Raw genomic sequence first — 27,937 nt, 5'->3', positions numbered from 1 at the left:
AGCCACCCAGGTGCCCCCATTTACTGTTTTCTTGACCATTTAATCTAATTTTTTTTTTTTTATCCTACCTGGGTTTACGAAATACCTTGAATTATTAGGTGGTAGGTTTCAATGTACTTTTCCTCCTAAGTATATTCTGCCCCTCCCTTTGTCTTACTTTCTTACTTCCTCTTTTTGTCCACCTGATATGTGTTTGTTAGAACACAATCCTACATTTCTTCTTCCCAGGACAATTTTATCACTGGTGCTGCCCACCACTATCACCCTTCTATTAAGATGCATTTCTTTTCTGGCTCTGACTTCAGTGAACTTATCAACCTTAACAGCTAGACTATTTAATGAAATATTCCTTGAGCTAGGGATACAAAATTCATCAGGTTTACTTACTGAGCCTAATGAGGGTATACATGCATATCTCTAATAACGGACCATTTACCTGTATAGAAATTCCTCTTGGGGCACCTGGGTGTCTCAGTCCTTAAGTGTCTGACTTCGACTCAGGTCATGATCCCGGGGTCCTGGGATCGAGCCCTGCATCGGGCTCCCTGCACCGCGGGAGGCCTGCTTCTCCCTCTCCCACTCCCCCTGCTTGTGTTCCCTCTCTCACTTTGTCTCTGTCAAACAAATAAATAAAATCTTAAAAAAAAAAAAAAGAAAAGAAATTCCTCTTAACCTAAGTAACATAGGATTCTTGTAAGTAGTCTACCAGGATCAATGCCTTTGGTCCATATACTAAGTGTCTTAGACAAGAGAAATTATTCCCTTCCTTTACACTTTAGAATTTGATTAATAGCCCCTAAAAAGCCTTTGTAATAGATTTTACACAGGATATTTCGCTATATAACTGTTTCATATCAATTTCAATTTTCTGAGACCTCCAACTGGCTGGAAAATTACTTTTTGCCAGGATTTAAATCAGTAAAAAGGAGCAAATAAAATTTCTAATATAGTTCTATACACAGAATAGTTCTAATATAGACCATAAAGGACTACTTCAGACTTTTAAAGCATGTTTTTTTTAAGGGGGGGGGGGAGAGGGAGAGAGAGAATCTTAAGCAGGCTCCATGCCTAGTGCAGAGCCCAACACAGGGCTTAATCTCACAACCCTAAAATCATGACCTGAGCTGAAATCAAAAGTTGGACACTTAACTGACTGAGCCACCAGGTGCCCCACCATGTTTTGTTTTGTTTTTTTAACCTACAGCAGACTTTTAAAAATGTACCATTTTGAGGGGTGCCTGGGTGGCTCAGTCGTTGGGCGTCTGCCTTGGGCTCAGGTTGTGATCCCAGGATCCTGGGATCGAGCCCTGCATCAGGCTCCCTGCTCCACGGGAAGCCTGCTTCTCCCTCTCACACTCCCCCTGCTTGTGTTCCCTCTCTTGCTGTGTCTCTCTCTGTCAAATAAATAAAATCTTAAAAAAAAATGTACCATTTTGAGGTTAAGTGTGGCAAAATCCTGACAAATCATTAAAAGTGGATGATGGGCATATAGGGGATTCATTGATTTATTCTCCCTTCTGCATATGTTCGATTTTTTTTAATAAGAAAAACAAAATCTTTTTTTTTTTTAAAGATTTTATTTATTTGACAGAAAGAGATAGTGAGAGAGGGAACAGAAGCGGGGGGAGTGGGAGAGGGAGAAGCAAGCTTCCCGCAGAGCAGGGAGCCCGATGTGGGGCTCAATCCCAGGACCCTAGGATCATGAGCCAAAGGCAGACGCTTAATGACTGAGTCATCCAGGTGCCCCAGAAAAACACAATTTTAACGCATTATTTTAACAAGGGCCTGTGTCAAAATCTCTAGTTTTGGGGAGTATTAATAACCTAATCGTATAAAGCTAATCAAAGGACAGAAAAGTCTTTTTCAAAAGTGACTAGGGACTCTAGGATGGGTCATGTGGTCAAAAGGACTAGTTTTCCAGGTCAAGGGGCAAAAAAACAATGAATGTTCTTTTGCTAAAAGCCTCTTTTTTTTTAAAGATTTTATTTATTTGAGAGAGAGAGGCGGGGTGGGGGAAGAGAATGAGTGAGGGGGACAGAGGGACAAGAAGACTCCCTGCTGAGTGGGGAGCCTGACATGGAGCTCGATCCCAGGACCCTGAGATCATAACCTGAGCCCAAGTCAGATGCTTAACCGACTGAGCCACCCAGGTGCCGCTAGAAAGCTCTGGTTTTAATGCCCAGTGTTTCTTAGATGAAATAAGCTGTATCTTTCTGACATGAAGAGTTAAGACAGCTGGAGTTAGGTCTTTTTAAGATCTCTAAATGCATTAGACTTATTAAAATTCTGAGAACAGAGGAGTTCCTGGGTGGTTCAGTCGGTTGGGCATCTGCCTTCAGCTCAGGTCATGATCTCAGTCAGGGTCCTGGGGTCAAGCCCCATGTCAGGCTTCCTGCTCAGCAGGGAGCCTGCTTCTCCCCCAACACCCGCCCCACCACTCCCCCACTTGTGCTCTCTCGCTGTCAAATAAATAAATAAAATCTTTAAAAAAAATTCTGAGACCAGTAATTTATTTTGAGCTTACTTGATTTGAGGCACCCAAAGAGAATGCTCTTTGGACAAGATGACATCCTAACAGCAAGACTTAAGTTGGTGAGGGAATTTCTCAGGGTTCTGAAACCCTGACTGCTACTTAGAAATATTTGGGTAAGAAGATAATATGAGGGTTATTGGGGAAAATGTCCTTTTTTTATCTCTATTTCCCTAATATAATAAAGAGTGGGAAGAGTGATAAAATGACATAAAAAGTAAGAAAACTCAATGGAATAGCTTTCACTCTGGGTTTGTCATGTATAAACCTCTTATAAGAGCATGTACCTCATCATATGGTTGGTTGTCTTCCCGCTCACTCCCCCTAAGAGTCTAAGAGCCTCCACATATCCTGTTTATCTTTAAATCTAGAATCAGACCTAGAAGAGGTAGTATTTAACATGTGCCAAATAAATGAAATAGCAATATTTAAATGAAAATATTCATTCTGTCCAATGCAAATTATTTGCAAAGTGATATCTTTATTTATAAATAATTCCAATTTAGATTTTTATGTGTTGTTCAATAAAAGACTAATATTCAAGAAAATATCTGTTCTTTCAGCAGAGCTAACCAATAGGGCAGCAACAATCCTGGCTTTGACAGTCACGGAACAATCTAGTTCTCTAACAGTTAAAAGAAGAAAAGAGTACTATATGCTCTGTGCTCTGCTAAACAAAATAGTTTTCAGAAATATATAAAATGCAGTATTTCAAATTACTAAAAGTACTTTTACCTGTAAAATTACGTCTTTTATTTTTTGGGGGGAATAAAAGAACTGGTTGGTTATGAGATCCTCTGAAACCTTAGCCAATATAAGGCCAGATATAAATATACACCTTGTTTTTATTTATTTATTTTTAAAGATTTATTTATTTGGGGGGGGAGAGAGAGAGAGAGAGAAAGAGAGAATGAGAGGGGGTAGGGTCAGAGGGAGAAGCAGACTCCCTGCTGAGCAGGAGAGCCCTATGCGGGACTCGATCCCAGGACTCCAGGATCATGACCTGAGCTGAAGGCAGCCGCTTAACCAACTGAGCCACCCAGGCGCCCACTACACCTTGTTTTAAGGTATGAATAATAGCCTTAAAAAAAAAAAATAAAGAAAACATGGCTTAAGAATGTATTTTGTGGGGCACCTGGGTGACTCAGTTGTTAAGCATCTGCCTTGGGCTCAGGTCATGATCCCAGGATCCTGGGATCGAATCCCACATCAGGCTCCTTACTCAGCGGGAAGCATGCTCTCCCTCTCCCACTCCCCCTGCTTGTGTTCCTGCTCTTGCTACCTCTCTCTGTCAAATAAATAAATAAAATCTTAAAAAAAAATGTATTTTGTTTTTCCATAATTCACCATGTATAACTTTTAAAAATAACCAAACAAATATGTTATTTTTAAAAGAACATGTTTTCTATTATACCAATGCTGGTATTAGGGATTATTCAATATTTCAGCTCTTAGGGACCTTATTTCAACATTTATGTTAAAGCACTAGGTGAAAATAACTTATTATCACCCTATCAAAGTCTAAACTATATCAAAAGTGTCTTACTCTTTTGCAATCACCAAAATCATATGTTCTTGCAGGGCTAGAAATGAAGAAAACACTCAAAATCAGGACCACATTCCAGTGTGTGCAGGTTACCTAATTGCACGAAAGACCTACTTAATTCAGCTACATGCTCTTTGTTTTTAACTAAGCTTTATGTCTCCTGAAGTGAATTTGATAGCCTTAAAAAAAATCCTGTGGAACGAACACACACACACACACACACACACACACACACACACACACTTTTTCCATTGCAGAAGGCCAGTTAACTGTTTTACCTTCAAGGATGCATTAGATGTATCATGTTACACTATAATAAATAATAGAAATAGGTCTGCTAACGGAATAATAGCAGATCCTGGCAAGTAACAGCTATTTGACATACGTGAACAATATCATCTTTCTCCCATCTGGAAAGTCCCAATTCCTCATGAACTTTCCCCCATCAAGGTACTTCTATTATTGTTGTAGAAGCTGTTCACTATAATTTTCTGTAAATAAGGGTAGTTGCTCTCAGTCATGGAGAGGCTTGCCCTTGCCTGATGTTACCCTACACCCCAAAAAAGATAAAAATAATTACCTGATACAAGATTGAGGGATTCCATAGTTATACCCTGAAACATAAGAGACTCTTTGAATAATGGGAATATCATAATCCCCCAGTAGTGGAGAAAAGTGATTTGATGAAAAGAGTGAAGTGTTAGTTTCTGTTTGCACATAGGAACCAGCAGCTGAAGCACTCAGAATTCTTGTTTTTGTAGGGGACTGGAGATCATCCGGCAGCATGTGCTCCAGCACTTTTAGGTAACTAGATTTCTGGTCATTAGCAGAAAAATCTGATAAACTGCACATCTCAAACCCATTGTTGTTGGTAATTCTGTCCTTGTTGTGAGCAGGAGAATCAAAATGCAGTTGCCTGCGAGGGCCAGATCTGGCTTCCTGAGGTTTACTGCACAGGCTGTTTGTCTGAAGAGGATGCTCTGGGCTACTGACTGCTTTATCTTCTTCCTGCATAATTTTAATGATTTTGATAAGTTGGAAGAGACGTTTGCGGTCATTCATGTCATGTACTCCCAATTTGGAGTAGTCCTTCATTGTAACCTTGGCTAATTCATCTATTTTTTGAAGGCCAAGGGCAGTAAAATGAGGATAATACTGTGCAAGTTCAGCTTCACAAAGACATTCATACAACCAGGATGTCATTTTTTGTGAATAAGTTTCTATAAATTCTGAAAAGGAAAAAAAAAGCCATTTACTTGAAATATAGTATATATATTCCTTTAAAAAATGAGAATCACAAAACGAACATGCAGAAAAACCCATTCTAGCATACCAAGTTTTTAAATATATTTTTCTTCTGAAAAAATTCAACAGCACAGTGCGTAAGTGTAGATGCTTATGATGCATTTGTCGTAACAGATGTAATTCATCTGCTTAATACAAATGGAACTTCAATTGCATATATATACAGGTACATGCACGTACACACACAATGCAAATCACTTACTTATTTCTAGGGAGTTCCTTCCAAGCTTGCAATATCTACTTAACACATGCCACCAACTACTGAAACCTTGTTCCCAACCACTGATTGTAGCAGGACTAATTTTAGATATTCAAGTTAATGTCAAGGCATGTTGCACAACTGTTTCCTATGATTAATGAACAAAGGCTAAGAACTCTTTCAGAATGGAAAGCAGAATTAAATAGCAAACCACAGAACTGAGATAACTCAGAGGAAATCACATTTGTATCTGCTGAGTACTGATAAAAGTTAATTGAATAAAGAAGTAAAAACATCATTAATTCAGAATCTAATTCAGGATCTAGATCATTCTAAAAGGTAGGTGAAGGTAGGTGGTTGTAGATGTTAACTTGTAAGGAATATAAAACAACTGGGATAAATAAATAACCTAGGAAAGTAATACTATGGTCAAGATTTTATATGGTTGCTGGAGCACCTGACTGGCTCAGTCAGAAGTATACGTAACTTGATCTCAGGGTCATAAACTCAAGCCCAACACTGGGTGTAGAGACTACTAAAAAAATAAATAAACTTAAAAAAAAAAAGATTTTAGAAGTGCCTGGGTGGCTCAATCAGTTAAGCATCCAACTCTTGATTTCGGCTCAGGTCATGATCCCAGGGTTGTGAGCCCCACATTGGGCTCCACGCTTGGCGGGGGATCTGCTTGAGATTCTCTCTCCCACTCTGCCCCTCCCCAACTTGTACTCTCCCCTCTCTAAAACAAAATCTTCAAAAAAATAAAAAAGATTTTATATGGTCGAACACTGACATGCTTAAAAAATTTAACACCAAGGTATTTAATCAAATACTAATAAATGATGTGTTAATAACACATAATCCTGTTCTATTATAAAGTCAGGAACCCTGTGAAATTCTCCACACCACTGTTAATCAAGTTGAAGTTCATGAAAATATTAAAAACTACATTTTCTTTCTAAAAACTGTTTTATAATTCAGTTTTCAAAATTCAGTTAATTCTTGGTAAAGCTTTTCAGGTTTTTTTTAAGATTTTATTTATTTATTTGACAGATAGAAACACAGTGAGAGAGGGAACATAAGCAGGGGGAGTGTGAGAGGGAGAAGCAGGCTTTCCGCGGAGCAGGGAGCCTGATGCGGGACTCGATTCCAGGACCCCAGGACCATGACCTGAGCCGAACGCAGACGCTTCACGACTGAGCCACCCAGGTGCCCCAAATTTTTCTGCTTTTCATTTTAATTTATATTTTGTCTTCACTCTAGGAGAAACAGAGATCAGGGTCAGATAATAAAGGTGATTAAAGTATCATGTATAATTAACGTCGGAGGTAATGCTACTTAGAGTAAGGAAAAGGCCAAAGAAGAGGCTACACATCCTAAACTCATTCTGCCCTTTTCCATTTGTGGAAGATTTGGGGGAGTGGGGGAGGGCCACAAATTCTTTGCATGTCCTTTCACATCAAGAGGCAGTGTCCTTTTCCTCCCATTGCATCTAGCCTGGCTTTGTGACTGTTTTGCCTGACAGAATGTGGTGGAGCGACACTGTGTGACTTCCATGCCTAGGCCTCAAGAACCCTTGCAGCTTCTGCTGTTCTCTTGCAATTCTTTCTCTGCCATATGAAGAAGCCCAACCGACAGCCATCATCAAAGACAACCATGTCAGAGACGCCACCTTAGACTATTTGGCCCCAGTGGCACCATCAAATGATTGCAGCCACATGAGTGACCCCCAGTGAGACCAGAATTACCTAGCTAGGCCTAGCCCAAATATGTGACTCACAGAACAGTGGGCAAATAAAATAGTAATTGTTTTAAATCACTTAATTTTGGGGCAGTTTACATCACAACAGTAGATAACTGCAACACTGCTTCTATGCCATTTGAAGTGTTATACCTTTGCCAGAAATGTTGCCAACCCCGTCTCCTAAAATGAGTTAAGCCCATCCTTTCAAAATAGCTCAATAGCTCTCTGCCCCACCCCCACCCCATAAAGCCTTCTTTCATTTCGGATCCTCTTCTACCATTTACCACCAAGCACCCTAAACAGTAGCTGAATCAGGCCCTTTACCAACCCCTTTACTACTATTTCTTCTACCTGGAATATGTCTTTCCCAAGAAAAACTCTACTTATAGTTTTCTTCTGTGAGGTATGCCCTAGGCAAAGGATTACTGGTATTTCCTCTGTACTTCAGTAGTAATAATAATAGCAACTAATATCGTTGAGCATTTATTATGTAGCAGGCACTGTTCTAAGTACTATGTTAAACTTCAAGCAACCCTACGAAGTAGATACATATGCAATCTTTGGCAACTTACTCGACATCTATGAAACTCATTTTTCTCAACTGTTAAATGGGAATGTAATAGTCCCCACAGTGCCTACGATTACGATTCAGTGAGAGAATACTTGTAAAACTCTCAGCATAACACCTGGTATATACTCAGTGCCCAGTAAGTGTTGGTAGTTATTACTACGATGATTTTTTTTTAAGATTTTATTTATTTATTTGACAGAGAGAGACCACAAGCAGGGGGAGCGGCAGGCAGAGGGAGAGAGAGAAGCAGTCTCCCTCTGAGCAGGGAGCCCGATGTGGGGCTCGCTCCCAGAATCCTGAGATCGTGACCTGAGCTGAAGGCAGACGCTTAGCCACCCAGGTGCCCCATACTGTAATTTGTTTTTTTATTACTTATCTTCACCTAGCACAGAAGCTAGAACAGAATAAGCCTTCAATGTTTTGGTATGTTTTAAGTTACTCCCAAGCAGTTACATTTCCTACGTGACTCAGCCTAACCCAGAGCGACAACAGGTTAAGAGCTATGCAGTCTTCCTATATTTCACACACCCATTCCCTTGGTGACATACCAAATTCTGATTACCATGACCTCTACTGCATTCCTTAATCAGTACCTGAAAGACTAATGTGTTCATCTTGCAATGCTTGGCTATCCCATACTATCATGAGAGGGGAAGATGCTGGAGCCAGCAGTAATCTGGATATGCAGATTAAAGCAGCCACGGGCATACTTCTACATAAACCGCAGCATGCTGCCTTTCTGAGCCCTATAGTTAGCCTACATTCTTTTGTTTTATTTCTTGCATTTTCTTTTTTCAGTGCAAAAAGGTGTTTTTATTAAAGCACAGGGACAGGACCCATGGGTAGAAAGAGCTGCTCTTTTGTTCTAAAATTAGATATGCTTTTTTGGTATCACATTCCATTTTACAAAGGTCCAACCTCCTCCTTCTTCTGGGGCAGAATCACCCTAGGAATTTAAAAATATAAAGATACTAAGTTAAGCAGCTGCCTTCAGCTCAGGTCATGATCTCAGGGTCCTGTGATCAAGCCCCGCACGGGGCTCTCTGCTCAGAGGGGAATCTGCTTCTCCCTCTCCTCTCCCGTGCTAAGAAATAATAAAATCTTAAAAAAAAAAAAAAAAAAGAATTAGTATAGGGACTGTATCCCATTAAATGGGATACTATGAAGCAATTACAGAGAATAAGTAAATTCTCAATGTATTATTGAAGAAAAAGTAAGCTCTCCAATATATTTAAAAGTGACTAAAGCAAGGTACATAACAGTTTGTATGTTTGTAAAGGTTTGTAAAGGTACCACTTATTAAAGAGAGAGATATCTATGATAGATCTATATATTTGCTTATCAGGCATAAAGTATCTCTGATAGGATGCACAAGAAAGAGTACTGGCCTCTAGGGGGAGGGGAACTAGTTGAGAGGGCAAGTGTGGGAAGGAGATTATTATATACCAATAAATGCCAGTAGCTATTACCTTTCCTATTGCTATTTCTATTTCACTGCTGTCTCCATCACCTAGAACAGCTGTTTTTTAACTTATGAAACTATATGACTATATAATTTATTTTAAAAATATATTCCTAGGGGCGCCTGGGTGGCTCAGTTGTTAAGCGTCTGCCTTTGGCTCAGGTCATGATCCCAGGGTCCTGGAATGGAGCCTGCATCGGGCTCCCTGCTCCACGGGAAGCCTGCTTCTCCCTCTCCCACTCCCCCTGCTTGTGTTCCTGCTCTCGCTATCTCTGTCAAATAAATAAATTCTTAAAAAAAAAAAGAAAAAAGAAAAAATATATATATTTCTAAATCCACCTACCTTCCTCCTTCCCAGCCTTCTCAAATTGACCTGATAAAACTACTTGTTCCTATTTTGGTGTTTTTCCCTCTAGCTTTTTATTTTTGTATGCATTTTTTTACATTGTATATAACACTGTACTCATAACCATATTGCAATCTACTTTATTTAACATAAGCATTTTCATATTGTTTGTTATAGCCATGAAAAACAATTCACACAATTATAAATAATGTTTGCTGAATAGATGAATTACCCCAGGGAAATGTGATTTCTCTCTCCAAATTTCTATAGTGTTTCGATTTTAAAACTGATTGGGCACTTATTACAGACTCATATATATTTATTTATTGCCAGCCTTGTTCTAGAGATGATGTAAGGTGGCTCTGCCTTATACTATAGTGTGAATTCTTGAAGAGAAAAGTAATATGATCTGCTCAGTCTAGCATTTGAGCTAGAAAGGTATGTAACCAGTATTTGCCGAATGAACACAATCTGCTTAGACAGGACAAAGAACAAACGTTCTACCATTTCTACTTTTTTAACCAAGGCAACTACATGATTACAACATTGCATGAAGCTTGCTTATGTGGCTATGGAGCCATTTTCTCTGTTTCCTAATTCTCTACAAGTCCCACCACCCAAAGTAATGGGGACAACCTCAGCGTCCTTACAACCTAGAAGAGCCTGATACCAACACAGTATCTTTACCGATGCCACCTTGAACACTTCATATAGCTCAAAAAAAAATTTTATGTAACAAGGCTAATAACATTATTTCAGCACTTGGTGCACAGTTATACTACTTTGATGATCTGATTAAACTAAAATTTATTGATATATTTTATGTCAAGAACTATGTGTAAGTCCTTTATATAAACTATTTTATTCAATCTGGCTAAACCAGAATTCCATTTCATTTTTAAAGATTTTATTTATTTATTTATTTGAGAGAAAGAGAGAGCATGAGCAAGCATGAGCAGGGGGAGGGGCAGAAGGAGGATCGGACTCTCTGCTGAGCAGGGAGCCCAACGCAGGGCTCAATCCCAGGACCCTGAGATCATGACCTGAGCCCAAGGCAGAAGTTTAACCAACTGAGCCACCCAGGCACCCCTATTTTTATTTTTATTATTTTTTTTTAAAGATTTTATTTTATTTGACAGAGAGAGAGCACAAGTAAGCAGAGAGGCAGGCAGAGAGGGAGAAGCAGGCTCTCTGCTGAGCAGGGAGCCCGACGCGGGGCTCGATCCCAGGACCCCAGGATCATGACCTGAGCCGAAGGCAGCCGCTTAACCGACTGAGCCACCCAGGTGCCCCTTTATTTTTATTTTTTAAAGATTTTATTTTAGAGAGAAAGAGTACACATTGGTAGGGGGAGGGGCAGAGGAAAGTGGAAGACAGAATCCTAAGCAGACACCCTGCTGAGTGAGGGAGACCTACATGGGGCTCAATCTCACCACCCCCAGATCATGACCTAAGCAGAAACCAAGAGTCAGACAACCAACTGAGCCACCCAGGTGCCCCAAGATTATTATTTTTATTTATTTTTTTAAAGATTTATTTATTTGAGTGAGAATAAGACAGAGAGAGAGAGAGTACATGAGAGGTGGGAGGGTTAGAGGGGAAAGCAGGCTCCTCGCTGAGCAGGGAGCCTGATGCGGGACTCAATCCTGGGACTCCAAGATCATGACCTGAGCCGAAGGCAGTCGCTTAACCAACTGAGCCACCCAGGCGCCCCCAAGATTATTATTTTAAACATGTCAGTAGACTACCAAAGAGTTTAGTAGTAACTAATATAGCAGAAGATAACTGGGTTAGGAGTCAAAAAAATCCAGGATCAAGTCAGGCTCTACCAAGACTCAGATGCGATACATGGTTAAATTATTTAATGTCTCTGGGTCTCTTCAAGTTTAAAACTAGAATAATCTCTACAGGTATTGACTTGGATATGTTAAAGTACTAGATACATGTACTGATTGTATAGCAGACAGATTCTGTAAAGCACCCACTAACTGCTTGGCAAATGGCAAGCACAGCATTTTAAAACATAAAAAATTTCAAACATCGGGGCACCTGGGTGGCTCAGTCAGTTAAGTGTCTGCCTCCGGCTCAGGTCATGATCCCAGAGTCCTGGGATTGAGCCCCACACCGGGCTCCCTGCTCAGCAGGGAGTCTGCTTCTGCCTCTCTCTCTCTGTCTACCACTCCCCGGCTTGTAAACCTTTAAAAAAAATTCTCAAACATCACAAAAGTAAATAGAATTGTACCATAAACTTCCATATTAATCATCCCTAGATTCTTAAATTATCAAATTTGCCATACTTTCTTTCTCTATCCTCTTTCCTTAATGCTGAAATATCTTAAAGTAAATCCCAGATATGTCATTTTACCTCTAAATTCATTTTTAAGTGGACACTATTTTAAATGTTATATATAGAACTATATTTTAAATAACTATAATGCAATTACTATACCTAATTAAAAATAATTCATGGTATCTTATATTCAGTCCATAATCTAATTTCCCCAATTATCTCAAAAATATCTTTTAAAAATATTTATCTTTAAATATATGTGTGTATATATATGTTTTTATTGAGGTATAACTGACACACTTTTTTCAGGTGTACAATGATTCAACATACTGCAAAATGATAAGTCTACTTAACATCTGTCACCATAGTTACCAAATTTCTTATGATGAGAACTTTTAAGACCTACTTTCTTAGAAACTTTCAAATATGCAACACAGTATTATTAACTATAGTTGCCATGCTGTACATTATACCCTATAACTTTTAACTGAAGTTTGTACTTTTTGACTCCTTTTACCCATTTCATCCACCCCCACAACTCCTACCTCTGGCAACCACCAATCTGGCCTCTGTATCTATGAAGTTGGTTTTTGTGGTTTCTTTTAGATTCCATATGGAAGTAAGATCATACAGTATTTGTCTGATTTACTTCACTTACCATAATCCCCTCAAGGTCCATCCACCCACACACTTATACATATGCACTACTTCTTTATCCATTCACCTCTTGATGGACATTTAGGTTGTTTTCATATCTTGGCCATTGTAAATAATGCTGCATATCTTTTTTTTTTTTTTTTTAAGATTTTACTCATTTGACAGAGAGAGAGATATCGAGAGAGGGAACACAAGCAAGGGGAGTGGGAGAGGGAGAAGCAGGCTTCCTGCTGAGCAGGGAGCCTGATGCGGGGCTCGATCCCAGGACCCTGGGATCATGACCTGAGCCAAAGGCAGATGCTTAACGACTGAGCCACCCAGGTGCCCCTGCATGTATCTTTTTGAGTTAGTGTTTTCTTTGAATAAGTCCCCAGAAATGGAATTGCTGGATCATATAGTAGTTCTATTTTTATTTTTCTTTTTAAGATTTGAAAGAGAGAATCCTCAAGCAGACTCCCCCGCTGAGCATGGAGCCCTACACGGGGCTCTATCCCAGGACCCTGAGCAGACCACTCAACCAACTGAGCTGCCCAGGTGCCCCTATTTTTATTTTTTTGAGGAATCTCCATAGTGGCTTTATCAATTAACATTCCCACCAGTAGTGCACAGGGCTCTTGTTTCTCCATATCCTAGCCAGAATTAGTTATCTCTTGTCTTTTTGATAATAGCCATTCTAATAGATGTTACAGCTCAGTGTGGTTTTGATTTGCATTTTTCTGATGATGAGTGATATTAAACATCTTTTCATGTACCTGTTGGCCATCTGTATGTCTTCGGAAAAATGTTCAGATCCTCCACCCACTTTTTTTTCCAGACTGTTTATTTTGCTATCAAGTTGTAGGAGTTCTTTAAAAAATATATCCAGAATATATAAAGATTTTGTCAGAGAGAGAGAGACAGTTCAAGTAGGGGGAGTGGCAGGCAGAGGGAGAAGCAGGCTCCCCACTGAGCAAGGAGCCCGATGTGGGACTTGATCCCAGGACGCTGGGATCATGACCTGAGCCAAAGGCAGACACTTAACAGAGTCACGCAGGCATCCCTCTTTATATATTTTGGATATTAACCCTTTATCAGATATATGATTTGCAAATATTTTCTCCCATTCAGTAGGCTGACTTTTCATTTTATTTATGGTTTCCTTTGCTGTACAGAAGCTTTTTAGTTTGATGTAGTCCTACTTGTTTATTTTTGCTTTTGTTGCCTTTGCTTTTGGTGTCAAATCCAAAAAATCATTGCCAGAACTGATGTCAAAGAGCTTACCACCTATATTTTCTTCTAGAAGTTTTATGGTTTGAGCTCTTACATTCAGTCCTTAATCCATTTTGAATTAATTTTTGTGCATTTGCACGTTGCTGTCTGGTTTTCCAACAATAAAATATTTATCTTTAAACATTTATGTATGCATGTATTTAAAGATTTTATTTTTAAGTAACCTCTACACCCGATATGGGGCTTGAACTCACAACCCTGAGATCAAGAGTTGTGTGTTCTACCAAGTGAGCCAGCCAGGCGCCCCTAAACATATATGTATTTTTAAAGGTTTATTTGAGAGAGAGATAGCGTGCACGCGCACACACACACGCATACACACACGCAAGCGATGGGGGTGGGGGGTGGAGGAACAGAGGGAGATGGGGAGAGAGAATCACAAGCAGACTCCCCACTGAGCACAGAGCCAGGAGCCAGATGGTGGAGCTCAATCCCATGACCCCAAGATCATGACGAGAGCCAAAATCGAGTCAGATGCTTAACCGAGTCACCCAGGCACTCCCCCATATATATATATATATATATATAAAATTTTTTTTTTAAGATTTTATTTATTTGAGAGAGAGAGGACGTGAGCAAGGGGAGGAGCAGAGGGAGAGAAAGCCAACTGAGCACCGAGCTCGAGGCAGGGCTCAATCTCACAACCCAGAGATCATGACCTAAGGTGAAATCAAAAGCCCAATGCTCCAACGACTGAGCCACCCAGGCGCCCCTAAACAAATATTTTTAAAATATCTTTTTACAAAAATATTAACTCAGAATCTGAACAAGTTCCACACATTTGGTTATGTCTCTTAAGTCTTTTATCTTACACAGCAGTACCCCATCCTTCCTTTTTTTCCTTTCTATTCCTTGATTTGTTGCATAAACCAAGTATGTTCCAAGTATGAGACATACTAAAACAAAACAAAATACTATTCATTTGAAATTCAATTTTAACTAGTGTCCTGTTTTGTTTTGGCCTAATCTTGCAACCCTATATTAGAATCAAGTTCCACGTTTCCAGCAAAAATACTTCACAGGTGCTACCATGTGCTTTAAAATACATCACCCAGGCGCCTGGGTGGCTCAGTCGTTACATGTCTGCCTTCGGCTCAGGTTGTGATCCCAGAATCCTGTGATCGAGCCCCGCATCAGGCTCCCTGCTCAGCAGAAAGCCTGCTTCTCCCTCTCTCATTCCCCCTGCTGTGTTCCCTCTCTCACTGCGTCTCTGTCAAATAAATAAATAAAATCTTTAAAATACATCACCCTAGGGGCTCCTGGGTGGCTTGGTCATTAAGGGTCTGCCTTCGGCTCAGGTCATGATCCCAGTGTCCTGGATCAAGCCCCACATAGGGCTCCCTGCTCCGTGGGAAGCCTGCTTCTCCCTCTCCCACTCCCTCTGCTTGTGTTCCCTCTCTCGCTGTGTCTCTGTCAAATAAATAAAATCTTAAAAAAAAAAACACTTCTTTAAAAAAATAAATACATCACCTTCACATCAGAATATATGCAAATGTCTGCTAGAATTGCAGCCTGATTCCTTCATTCTAAAGTTCTCTCATCAGCCAATTAATCCAACGGTTTCATCCAGTGATGACTGCTACCTGCCATAATTATTTCATGAAGGGCTGCAAAATGGTGATTTTCTGAATATATCATTATTGGTGGAATTTTCCTGTAAAGATCAACTTTTTGTCAACAACTAGGGCTACCTGATTATCCAAAGCAGAGTTTGTACATGAATGCAGGAGTGGTATCTAAATGAGTTCCTTTAGGATTTGGGTTTTGCCTTTTTTGGGGGGAGTAGGGTGCTTTTTAAAAATTCATTATTAACTCATGGCTGTTTTGTTGTTGTTGTTGTTTTTGCTGTTTTTTAAATATATAGTCTATGTGTTTCAATTACCTTAGTCTTTGACAGCTTCATCTTTTATATTTCCTGACCAAAACCTAAAATGAGCTTTCCGCCAAGAAGCACGTCTCTGTCTTAGAAGTAGCTGCCACTGTCCCATATCCCAGCAAGTCTTAAGCACAGAGGGCCTGAGCATTAGGGAAAGAAGGAGATCAGGAATAGCTCTATACAGCCACAACTAATCCAGAATGGTCACTACTTACTTCATATTTGAGTTACCGGATATTCTCTCTAGGTCAATTTTCAACTTCAGTGTCAACTCCAATCAATTAGTTTTGGCTTCTGGAAGTATTTATTAAGAAGGATTTTGAGTATTTTTAACCATTAATAGAATACAGGATGAGAACTGGGGGAGAGGGTATTGTCAAATCATTTCCATTTTGTTTCTTGTGCTCCTCATATATTGGAGGTTAAAAATTTACCACTGACACCTTTGTCACACTGTGATAAAATGATGTAAATAGACTTCCACAACATAAAGGTGATAGGGTACAATATCCACTAAGAAGCAAAACTATCAGACAAATAAATGGTATTAGACCAAAATTTTTAGTAAATTAAGTATTTCAAATATTTTAAGAAATTTGACCTCAAATGTCCTCTACTGCTACTAGTTCATAACATTTCAGATAAACATGACAAATGGATAAAGGAAGAGTTAGAGATCAAGGCTGACGGCTGTTGATGTTGTTTAGTGTTTGAGCATTCCCACTACATTAACTATAGAGCAAAGTGGGTAAATAAATACATATTTATACAAATACACAAGTACATATCTGTGCTTTTTCCCCTCCTATACCCATGGTAAATAATCCAAATCTATTCAGTGTTCTTTCTTTTTAAGCCCTTATTAAAAGTTGGAATCCCCTTTTTGGGGTGTGTGTACACAGTAGTGTACAATTCCACGAATTTTGACAGTTGTATATACCTGTGAAACCACCACAATTAGAATATAGAACATTTTCATTACTTTCAAAAGATTCCTCATGCCTCTTTGCATTCCATTCTTTTCTCTGCCCCTGGCCCTGGGCAATCACTGATCTGTTTTCTGTCATTATTTATTAGTTTGCATTTTATAGAATTTTATATAAATGGAATTATACCATATGGTCTCTTCTGTATCTGGCTTCTTTCATTTAACATAATGATTTTGAGATTTATCTGTGATACACATCTTACTCCTTCATTTTCCTTAGAAGGAGAAAAACTAGAATCAATCAATGAGTGGCCCAAAGTAACATAGCTCTCAAGTAAGTTCTAAGATTGGAACTTAAGTCTTCTCATGGCTAGTCCCATGTTCTTTCCACTATTCCATCTTCCTCCTTCACAAACAGCAGCAAAGACAGCCACATTGCCATCCCCTTGCCACAACAGACCTACTATCTACACCACTCAGTGGGCCAGGAGCCTCCTGCATCTGTGCTGCAGCAGGGAATGACTCCCACCTGCCATCACCAAGAAAATTCCCTGCAAATCAGTGAAATCCAAATGGGGCCATATGGGCAGGGTTTTGTGTGTGTGTGTGTGTGTGGGGGGGGGTTAATGTTTATTTATTTGAGAGAGAAGAGAGTGCATGCCAGCAGGGCGGGGCGGGGAGAGGCAGAGGGAAAGGGAGAGAATCTCCAGCAAACTTCCCCCTGAGTAGGAGCCTGACACAAGGGCTCGATCCCATGACCCTGAGATCATGATCTGAGCCAAAATCAAGAGACTGAGCCGCCCAGGCGCTCTGATGGACAGATTTTTGTACATAGGGCCCACTCACATTCAATGCCACAAGCATGCAGAGTTCTCTTTTGTGACACCCAGAATCTGCCAGGTCTCAGCTGTTGCGTTAACAATCAGAAATTACTCTTGAGGGCGCCCGGGTGGCTCAGTTGGTTAAGCGACTGCCTTCGGCTCCCGTCATGATCCTGGAGTCCCGGGATCGAGTCCCGCATCAGGCTCCCTGCTCAGAGGGGAGTCTGCTTCTCCCTCTGACCCTCTTTCCTCTCGTGCTCTCTATCTCTCATTCTCTCTCTCAAATAAATAAATAAAATCTTTAAAAAAAAAAAAGAAATTACTCTTGGAAGAAATCCAATTGGCAGAAATTCAAACTTTCTTAACCTGGTGTTAGAAAAAATCAACTGGAAGGAATATATGCAACTTTATACACAATTAAGGAAGTTTATTCACATTCCAGGATGTGGATAAGATCCAACTATTTCACATGCTCTCTCAAACTCTCCATTCATCTACCTAAACTATGTAACTTTATCCATCTAAAGTGCCTGAAACTGAACTTGGAATCAGATTAACTCTCAGTCATCTAGCTGTGTAAACTTGGGCAAAGTCAGTTTCTGAGTTTCACTTTCCGGTCTCAAAGGATGCGGTAAGAAATTTATGTAAAACTAATTTGAAAACTGTAAAGTACTCCATAAGGATGGTACCATGCTCTCTTATTCAGCACTGATCACTATGCCTGGCATGTAGGAAGTGTTGGCTGCCTGACTAGATACAAATAGATGCACCATATGAAGACTTTTAACATTGTTAAAAGACGGTTTCTATTATTTGGTGAAAAGTTGAATATATAACATAGAATCAAAAAGTAAGGGACTAGAGATACTAAAGTAGATATACTTGCAAAATATACTAATTAATAGTATGTGTAGGCTTCTATTAACTTCAAACTAGTTCATCAATGACAATTGTACAAGTACTTTTCTCTCATTGGCATAGTTAACATAAATGTCTGATTACCTATATAATGTGGAGATACTAGATGATGCTATATATTAAAAGACTAACACTTGATACAAATATAAGTCATGTGTATGCGTGGTCTTATCTGATTTTTCTTTTAATCAACTTTACTTACATATAATAAACTAGACCCACACATCAGGAGGGTAGCGTTCTATGAGTTTTGATGAAATACAATCAAGACAGTCCCATCAGTCACTTTTAAAAGTTCCTAATACACTCTTGGCTATCAATCCTCTCCTCTACCCTGGGCCCAAGGTAATCATTGACCTGCTTTCTGTCACTATAGATGAGTTGTATTTTCTAGAATTTCACATTAAATAAAATCATATAGTGTCATTGTTATTTTAGATCCATGTAACATATAGAGAAAAGAGATTTTCAACTGTGTGATTTTTCTTTTCTAGGCCTCTGGAAAAAAGTTAAAATGATATCAGTTTTCATAACTTTTTTCACTGATCTAGATGACATCTGCTAATAAAGGAAGACATTTCTTAAATCAGTCTAATTTTTTTAAGTCAACCTGAGAAAAACAAGGAGTTCGTGAAACAAATATATAGTGTCAATGACTTGGAAAAAAATATTCCTTATAAAAACTGTTTGAAGCGATCCCATGGATAAATTGGATACACACACACACACACACACACATATATTTTTTAAAAATTTTATTTATTTGAGGGGCACCTGGGTGGCTCAGTTGTTAAGCATCTGCCTTCGGCTCAGGTCATGATCTCAGGGTCCTGGGATCGAGCACCGCATCAGGCTCCCCGCTGAGTGGGGAGCCTGCTTCTCCCTCTCCCTCTGCCTGCTGCTCTCCCTACTTGTGCTCACTCTCTGTCAAATAAATAAAATCTTCAAAAAAAATATTTTATTTGAGAGAGAGCACAAGCAGTGAGGAGGGGCAGGGGCAGAAGGAAAAGCAGACTCCCCGCTGAGCAGGGAGCCCATGCGGGGCTCCATCCCAGAACCCTGGGATCACGACCTGAGCCAGAGGCAGCCGCTTAATCAACTGAGGCACCCAGGAACCCTGGATATATTTGTTTAAATTTTTATTTTGGGGGGGCCAAGGGGTGTACGGACAGAGGGAAAGGGTGAGAGAGAATCCCAAGCAGGCTCTACACCCAGCACAAAACCCGCAGCAGCGCTTGATCTCACGACCCATGAGATCATGACCTGAGCTGAAATCAAGATCTCACAACCCCAGGATCACAACCTGAGCCAAAGACAGCCACTTAACTGACTGAGCCACCCAGGCACCCCAGTAAATAGGCTATTTTTGCTAAAAGAGTTCTGTCTTCTACGTCAAGGGGGAGACAACTGAGTAACTACCATGAACCCAGTGGCAGGTATTAGTATTTCAAAAAGCCTGAAGAAAATATCAGAATCCACTGTTATCATCACAATTCTATAAGCAGACTATTCAATACGTCTAATAAAAGTTTCTGATTGCTATAAAAAAGTAGAAAATCTAAACCTAAGGTCTATATATTCCTTGCTAATCAGAAAAACTGGGGGAAAATGGCCCAAGTTCAAAAGCACCCAAGTTATTTTTAGTTTCCCAAATTCATGTGACATCACATATACTTGAATTATCAAAGAGGGAATAGGAAAAAAGGGTCAATAAATCCCTCCAGGACATCAAGTTCTAACAACTTTATTGAGATATAATTCACATACCATAAAACTCACCCATTTAAAGCGTACAATTCAATAGTTTTTAGTATATTCAGAGTTGTGCAACCATCACCACAATCCAATTTTAGAACATTTTTATCACTCTAAAAGAAACCTCTGCCATTAAATTTTAGATATTACATTAACATCTAAAAGGGAAAAGCTCTTCCCCTAAAGCTTTCACTTCTATAATTATCAAAACCAAAGTTAACCATGGAAGAAACTGAGAAAATGTACTGGAATTTTCTGTAGAAATTTGAGCTGCGGGGGTGCCTGGCTGGCTCAGTCAGTAGAGCATACGACTCTCAATCTCAGGGTCGTGAGTTAAAGCCCAAGTTGCGCATGAAGTCTACTTTATAAAAAAATGCACATGCTGAACACTTATTTAGACTCTTCAAGCAGAGAATGAAAATCTCAAGAGCTTTACTTGAATAAATTAGAAAGGCATAACGAACATGTTCTAAGTGGGTGTGATGGCTATAGTTTTTAAAAAGTAATTCAAGGGGTGCCTGGTTGGCTCAGTCAGTACAGCATATGACTCTTGATCTTGGGGTTGTAAGTTCAAGCCCCAGGTTGGGTGTAGACATTACTTTAAAAAAAGGGGGGGAGGTAGGGGCACCGGGGTGGCTCAATCAGTTAAGTGTTTGCATTTGGCTCAGGTTATGATCTTGGGGTCCTAGGATGGAGCCCCATTCTCAGGCTCTCTGCTCAGCAGGGAGTCTGCTTCTCCCTCTCCCCTTGCCACCCCCTGCCCCCGCTCTTGCTCTCTTTCAAAGAAATATTTTAAAAAACTAAAAATAAATAATTTAAAAAGAGTAATTCAATATTAGCTTAATAACATATAAACCAAAACCCTTTTATTCAGATGCTTAGGAACCGTATTATTTTATTATTTAAAAAATTTTATTTGACAGAGAGCAAGAGAGCACAAGCAGGGGGAGCGGCAGAGGGAGAAGCAAGCTCCCTGGTGAGGGTGAGCAGGGAGCCCAATGCGGGGCTCAATCCCAGGACCCCGGGATCATGACCTGAGCCGAAGGCAAACGCTTAACCGACGGAGTCACCCAGGCACCCCTCCTTATATATCTTACATAAAATATATTTGTCTGTTTAGAAAAAGAAAAAAAAGTCTGACTCACTTGTACATGGACTTCAGGGTATTAAATAATCTGTTATTTTGATAATGGTTAATTAAATGATTCCCCTTTAAAGGGTATTTATTTATATTATAAAAAATACAGTGAAGAGGAAAGTAAAATGTGGTTTAGGGTAGTTTTTAGAGTAGCTGAAAACCTGCATGTGTTCATAATCTTTTTAAAAGAAAAATATTCAAATTGATTACAGAAAAATTCACGTTCCCAAATTAAAAAAATTCCCTCCATTCAATAAAATTTCAAATTATTTATTTTCTAAAATACCTTATTTATTTATTTGAGAGAGTAGGAGAGTGAGAGAGAGCACGGGGGGGGGGGGGGGGGGGGAGGGGGGGGGGGGGGGGGGGCAGAGGGCGAGGAAGAAGCAGTCTCCCTGCTGAGCAGGGAGCCACCCGCAGGGCTCGATCCCACCACCATGAAATCATGACTTGAGCCGGAGGCAGACACTCAACTGACTGAGCCACCCAGGCACCTCAAAATTTCAAATTATTTATGCTAAGCAACTCCTGAAACAACTAAGAGTTCATAAATGCCAGAATTATTCAGATCATTTGTGAGGAAATTAAAAAAACACAAGCACACAGTAAACAGAACTTAAATGTAACTAATCCTATATAGAACCTGACAAATAACACCTTACAAAGTTCTTTAAATGACCATTAAGTTTTGGGGTGCCTGGGTGGCTCAGTCAGTTGAGCGTCTGCCTTCGGCTCAGGTCATGATCCCAGGGTCCTGGGATCGAGTCCCTTATCAGGCTTCCTGCTCAGCGGGGAGTCTGCTTCTCCCTCTCTGTTCTCTCTCAAGTAAATTAAAAAAAAAAAATCTTTAAATGACCATTAAATTTTAAGTAAATATTTCTGTATGGGAAAAATTTTTTTTAAAGATTTTATTTATTTATTTGACAGAGAGAGACACAGCGAGAGAGGGAACACAAGCAGGGGAAGTGGGAGAGGGAGAAGCAGGCTTCCTGCTGAGCAGGGAGCCCGATGTGGGGCTCGATCTCAGGACCCTGAGATCATGACCTGAGCTGAAGGCAGACACTTAATGACTGAGCCACCCAGGTGCCCCTGGAAAAGCTTTTAAAAAGGCTCATTTAGCAAGTTACATTTATGAAATGTGAAAGGATAATATCTACTTCTAAATATGATTTTATTCTATTAGGGAAAAAGTTCTTAACGAAATGGCAGAGAACATATGGTTCTTGAAAAAAAGAAAAGAGAGGGGCAGTGAACCAGGTTATCTTCACCAGGGGAAAAGAAGTGTGGAAGAAAAGAACAGAATAAATTAGAGAAGGCAGAGCTATGGAGAACTTTCAGAATCAAGAATCATGGAGCTAGGGGTACCTGGGTGGCTCAGTCATTGGGCGTCTGCCTTCGGCTCAGGTCATGATCCCAGGGTGCTGGGATTGAGCCCCGCATCAGGCTCCCTGCTCAGCGGGGGGCCTGCTTCTCCCTCTCCCACTTCCCCTGCTTGTGTTCCCTCTCTGTCTCTGTCAAAAAGTAAATTTAAAAATCTTTTTTTTTTAAAGATTTTATTTATTTATTTGAGAGAGAACAAGAGACACAGAGCATGAGATGAGAGGGAGGAGGGTCAGAGGGAGAAGCAGACCCCCCACTGAGCGGGGAGCCTGATGTGGGACTCGATTCCAGGACTCCAGGATCATGACCTGAGCTGAAGGCAGTCGCTTAAGCAACTGAGCTACCCAGGCGCCCTAAATTTAAAAATCTTAAAAAAAAAATCATGGGGCTAAATCAGTAATACTGAAAAACAGGTTTGACATAATCCTATGAAGTTGAGCCTTCATATATCATAGAACCAAGCAACTCAATTCCTAGGTATACACCCCACAAAATGTTTGCACATGCTTTAGGAGGCACATACAAATATGTTCATAGCTGCACTCTTCACAAGGGCCAAAAGCTGAAAACAACTTGAATGTCTAATTGGCTGGAGAATAAATAAATTTGGATATATACATATAATGGAATATTATATAATAGTGATAAAAGAACTACAGCTACATTCAGTAATTTATCAAATCTCAGAAACATCATGAGAAAAACAAATCCTAGAAAACTGTTTTTATTTATAAGGTTCAAAAGCAAGGACACCCAATGTATTATTTAGGCATCTAAGCACAAAACGTACAATAGCGGTTACCTCTGAGGAGAGAGCAGGGAAATGTGCAACAGGAGGAGAACATAGGGAGATCATGTGCTAGGTCCTGGATATTCATTTTGTATTATGCTTTATAACTTGCATATGTTTCACACTTATTTTTTGGTATGCACCACATTGTATTTCTATAAGATTAAAAAAAAAAGAAAGAAAAGGAATTCTACAGCTAGCCAGGTCAATAGAAATCATCTAGTCAACAGCTGATCTAATCTAGAATATTTAGCACATGAAAGATTCCTTCATACCTTGCAGTTTGGCTTACAGAGCGTTTAAAATTTTTTTTTAGAATTAGTTGCACTATTTAAAAATCAAGAGCAATTAAAAATAATCCAGTTTCTACTTTTCTTGAAAATTAAAAGATAGTTACATTGGGCCTACAATAAGTCAACAGATGAAAACTGAGTTGTGTCTGCTCTCTTTAGAATAGCATATATTACCCTATACACCATGGGCTCTCTGCTCCTGGTTCCTTTATGCCAACCAACCAACTTTATTTTATTTACATTAATTGGTTAGCCCTGGGGGCATTTGTGTTTGAGAGCCAGGATGTAGTCCAAAACTTTCATTTTATGTGGTAACTAAAGCTCTGAATGATTAAGTGACTTGCCCAAGGTCACATAGCTTTGGTAGGCTAAACCTCCATGGCTTCTTCAAACATCTTCCTATTTTCCACTCTCTATATACTCAATTATGTATGTTTTAAACAAATATGCTCTTCTTGAAAGTAAGGGACTACACAGGAAGGTTAGCATACGTTAGAGCATATTACACTCTAATTATTATTATAGTAGTATGAAAACAAAAGGACTAAAATTGTTTTCTTTCTTTTTTTTTATTTTTTTTTATTTTATTTTATTTTTTTTTAAAGATTTTATTTATTTATTTGAGAGACAGAGAGAATGAGAGCGAAAGCACATGAGATGGGGGGAGGGTCAGAGGGAGAAGCAGACTCCCCGCTGAGCAGGGAGCCCGATGCGGGACTCGATCCAGGGACTCCAGGATCATGACCTGAGCCGAAGGCAGTCGCTTAACCAACTGAGCCACCCAGGCGCCCCTCTTTTTTTTTTTTTTAGTAGGTTCCATGCCCAGCATGGAGCCCAACATGGGATTTGAACTCAGCACCCTGAGATCATGACCTGAGCTGAGATCAAGAGTTAGATGTCCAACTCACTGAGTCACCCCAATGCCCCAACTAAAATAGCTTGATTGCCAAGAAATATTTCTTCCCCCGAGTTCCCCTAAATTCTAACAATGACCACTTTTAAATATATATAAAACAACTTTACTGAGATCTAATTCACATAGCATACAACTCACCCACTTAAAGTGAATTCAGCAGCTTTTAGTGTATGTTCACATCCTAAACCTCCAGCCCATCCAGCTGTAGGACACATTAACAATGATCACTTTTTAGGGGATTGCTAACAAAGTCACTGGGGTCTACTGTACCATTAGAAATGTATACAATACAAACCCAACATTTTCAATCAACTTTCATTAAAATGTTTCTGTACCCCATGTTAGGCATAAGGTCCCTAATAAGTAATTCAGTATTATCATTGGAAGATTAAAAGGTGGATGAGAGTATACTTTTCCCCCAACAAGGGAGTTAGTTATTTCAAACTCTAGGGATTATTCTATCTATAGACTAGTGATCTCAACAGAAGACAAGTGATACTAAACAACTGCTCAAAACAACAGCTGCAAAGGAATGAGAATATATGACACTTAATGGAATTCTTAGGGCTAGATGTGGACTTTGGGATACTAATCATGTGAGTTATACCCAAAAGCAGTTTTTGAGAGATTCTTTTTTCAGTGGAAAAAGAAAAGTTTCAAGTTTATGGTTAAGTAGTTAATACTTTGCAATTACTCCAATTCCTTTCAAAAGCCCCACTATGAGCTTATTAAATTTCTTAGTTTGGTAAAAAGCATGGAAGCAATCACCTAAAAATAAACATAAGAAAATTGTTGAACCCAGTTATCTGAAAACAATATAAGTATTACTCTCTCTAAATACAGAGGCTTAATTTTTAAAGAATTTCCAGGAATAGATGGTAACCAGTGTTGGGTTTAAATTCAGCGCTTTAATTTTAAAATCCTGGTCTAATCTAATTGTAAATTATCATTTGCAGATTTTTGCCATTTTGCAGTTATAAAATACTTTCAACAAAATATATCTTCATGCGTTTCATTGAAAAAATAACTATTATAATCAGTTTTTTTTTTTCAAGATTTTATCTTTAGGGGCATCTGGGTGGCTCACTCGGTTGATTGGCTGACTCTTGTTTCCTGCTCTGGTCATGATCTCAGGGTCCCGGGATGGAGCCCTGTGTGCAGCTCCACGTTCATCGGGAAGTCTGAGGATTCTCTCTCCCTCTCCCTTTGCCCCTCCCCCAAGCTCATGCACGTGCGTGCACTATCTAATGAATAAATAAATCTCAGGGGAAAAAAGATTTTATTTTTAAGTAATCTCTACACTGAACATGGGGCTCGAACTTACAACCCTGAGATCAAGAGTCACATGCTCACTGACAGGCTCCAGACTGCCAGGCTCCCCTATCATAATCAGTCTTTATAAATTACTAAATTACTAAAATGATATAGATTCTTTTATTCAAAGTTACATCCTTTTGGGTACTGTGGCCACAATGGCACCAGGAATTATTTCTAAAGGATGATGCTGAAGGTTCAACATCCATAAATCAATCAATGATACACTACATAAATAAAAGAAAGGACAAGAACCGTACGATTCTCTCAGTAGATGGAGACAAAGCACCGGACAAAGTACAGCATCCTTTCTTGATTAAAACTCTTCACAGTGTATGGATAGAGGGTACATACCTCAATATCATAAAAGCATCTCTGAAAAACCCACAGCGAATATCATTCTCAATGGGGAAAAACTGAGAGCTTTTCCCCTAAGGTCAGGAACACGGCAGGGATGTCCACTATCGCCAATGCTGTTCAACATAGTACTAGAAGTCCTAGCCACAGCAATCAGACAACAAAAAGAAATAAAAGGCATCCAAATCAGCAAAGAAGTCAAACGCTCACTCGTTGCAGATGATATGATATTTTATGTGGAAAACCCAAAAGACTCCACCCCAAAACTGCTAGAACTCATACAAGTGGCAGGATATAAAAATCAATGCACAGAAATCAGTTGCATTTCTATACACCAACAACGAGACAGAAGAAAGAGAAATTAAGGAGTCGGATTCCATTTACAACTGCACCCAAAACCATAAGATACCTAGGAATAAATCTAACCAAAGAGGCAAAGGATCTGTACTCAGAAAACTATAGAATACTCATGAAAGAAATTGAGGAAGACAATGGAAATGGAAAAACATTCCATGCTCACAGATTGGAAGAACAAATATTGTTAAAATGTCTATGCTACCTAGAGAAATCTACACATTCAATGCAATCCCTATTAAAATACCATCAACTTTTTTCACAGAACTGGAACAAATAATCCTAAAATTTGTATGGAACCAGAAAAGACCCCAAATAGCCAGAGGAATGTATGATCCTCAGAGGACAGCCAGAGGAATGTTGAAAAAGAAAACCAAAGCTGGTGGCATCACAATTCCAGACTTCAGGTTCTATTACAAAGCTGTAATCGTTAAGACAGTATGGTACTGGCACAAAAACAGACTCACAGATCAATGGAACAGAATACAGAACCCAGAAATGGACCCTCAACTCTATGGTCAACTAACCTTCAACAAAGCTGGAAAGAATATCCAATGGAAAAAAAGACAGTGTTGGGAATGGTGTTGGGAAAACTGGACAGCCACATGCAGAAAAATGAAACTGGACCATTTCCTTATACCATACACAAAAATAGATTCAAAATGGATGAAAGACCTAACTGTGAGACAGGAATCCATCAAAATCCTTGAGAAGAACACAGGCAGCAACCTCTCTGACCTTGGCTGAAGCAACTTCTTGCTAGACAGGTCTCGAAAGGCCAGGGAAACAAAGCCAAAAATGAACTACTGGGACTTCATCAAGATAAAAAGCTTTTGCACAGCAAAGGAAACAGTCAACAAAACCAAAAGACAACCAACAGAATGGGGGAGAAGATATGGGCAAATAACATATCAGATAAAGGAATGGTATCCAAAATCCACAGAGAACTTATCAAACTCAACACCCAAGGAACAAATAATCCAATCAAGAAATGGGCAGAAGACATGAACAGACATTTCTGCAAAGACATCCAAATGGCCAAGACACATGAAAAAGTGCTCAGTATCACTCAGCATCAGGGAAATACAAATCAAAAACCACAATGAGATACCACCTCACACCAGTCAGAATGACTAAAACTAACCACTCAGGAAACGAGAGCCATTGGCAAGGATGCAGAG

The 27,937-nt window shown here is 39.5% G+C and overlaps 1 protein-coding gene across 3 annotated transcripts in view; it reads right to left on the bottom strand.

Moving 5' to 3' along the window:
* Positions 1-27,937, bottom strand: part of KIF24 (kinesin family member 24) — an 83,135-nt gene that overhangs the window by 46,201 nt on the left and 8,997 nt on the right. For 2 of the 3 annotated variants that reach the window (XM_073881449.1, XM_073881452.1), the window contains exon 2: positions 4,657-5,305. In XM_073881449.1, coding sequence (XP_073737550.1) covers positions 4,657-5,279 — 623 coding nt within the window. In that variant the 5' untranslated portion in view covers positions 5,280-5,305. Of the gene's footprint in view, positions 1-4,656; positions 5,306-15,386; positions 15,499-27,937 lie in introns of those variants that run through there. The other variant, XM_073881450.1, reaches the window with a different exon arrangement.

The sequence above is a fragment of the Callorhinus ursinus genome, unplaced genomic scaffold, assembly GCF_003265705.2.
Source record: "Callorhinus ursinus isolate GAN/ISIS: 27379988/994484 unplaced genomic scaffold, GSC_fseal_2.0 scaffold42, whole genome shotgun sequence".
Taxonomy (NCBI): domain Eukaryota; kingdom Metazoa; phylum Chordata; class Mammalia; order Carnivora; family Otariidae; genus Callorhinus; species Callorhinus ursinus.
Note: the sequence above shows the minus strand (reverse complement) of the source record. Positions and strands in the feature narration are given on the sequence as shown.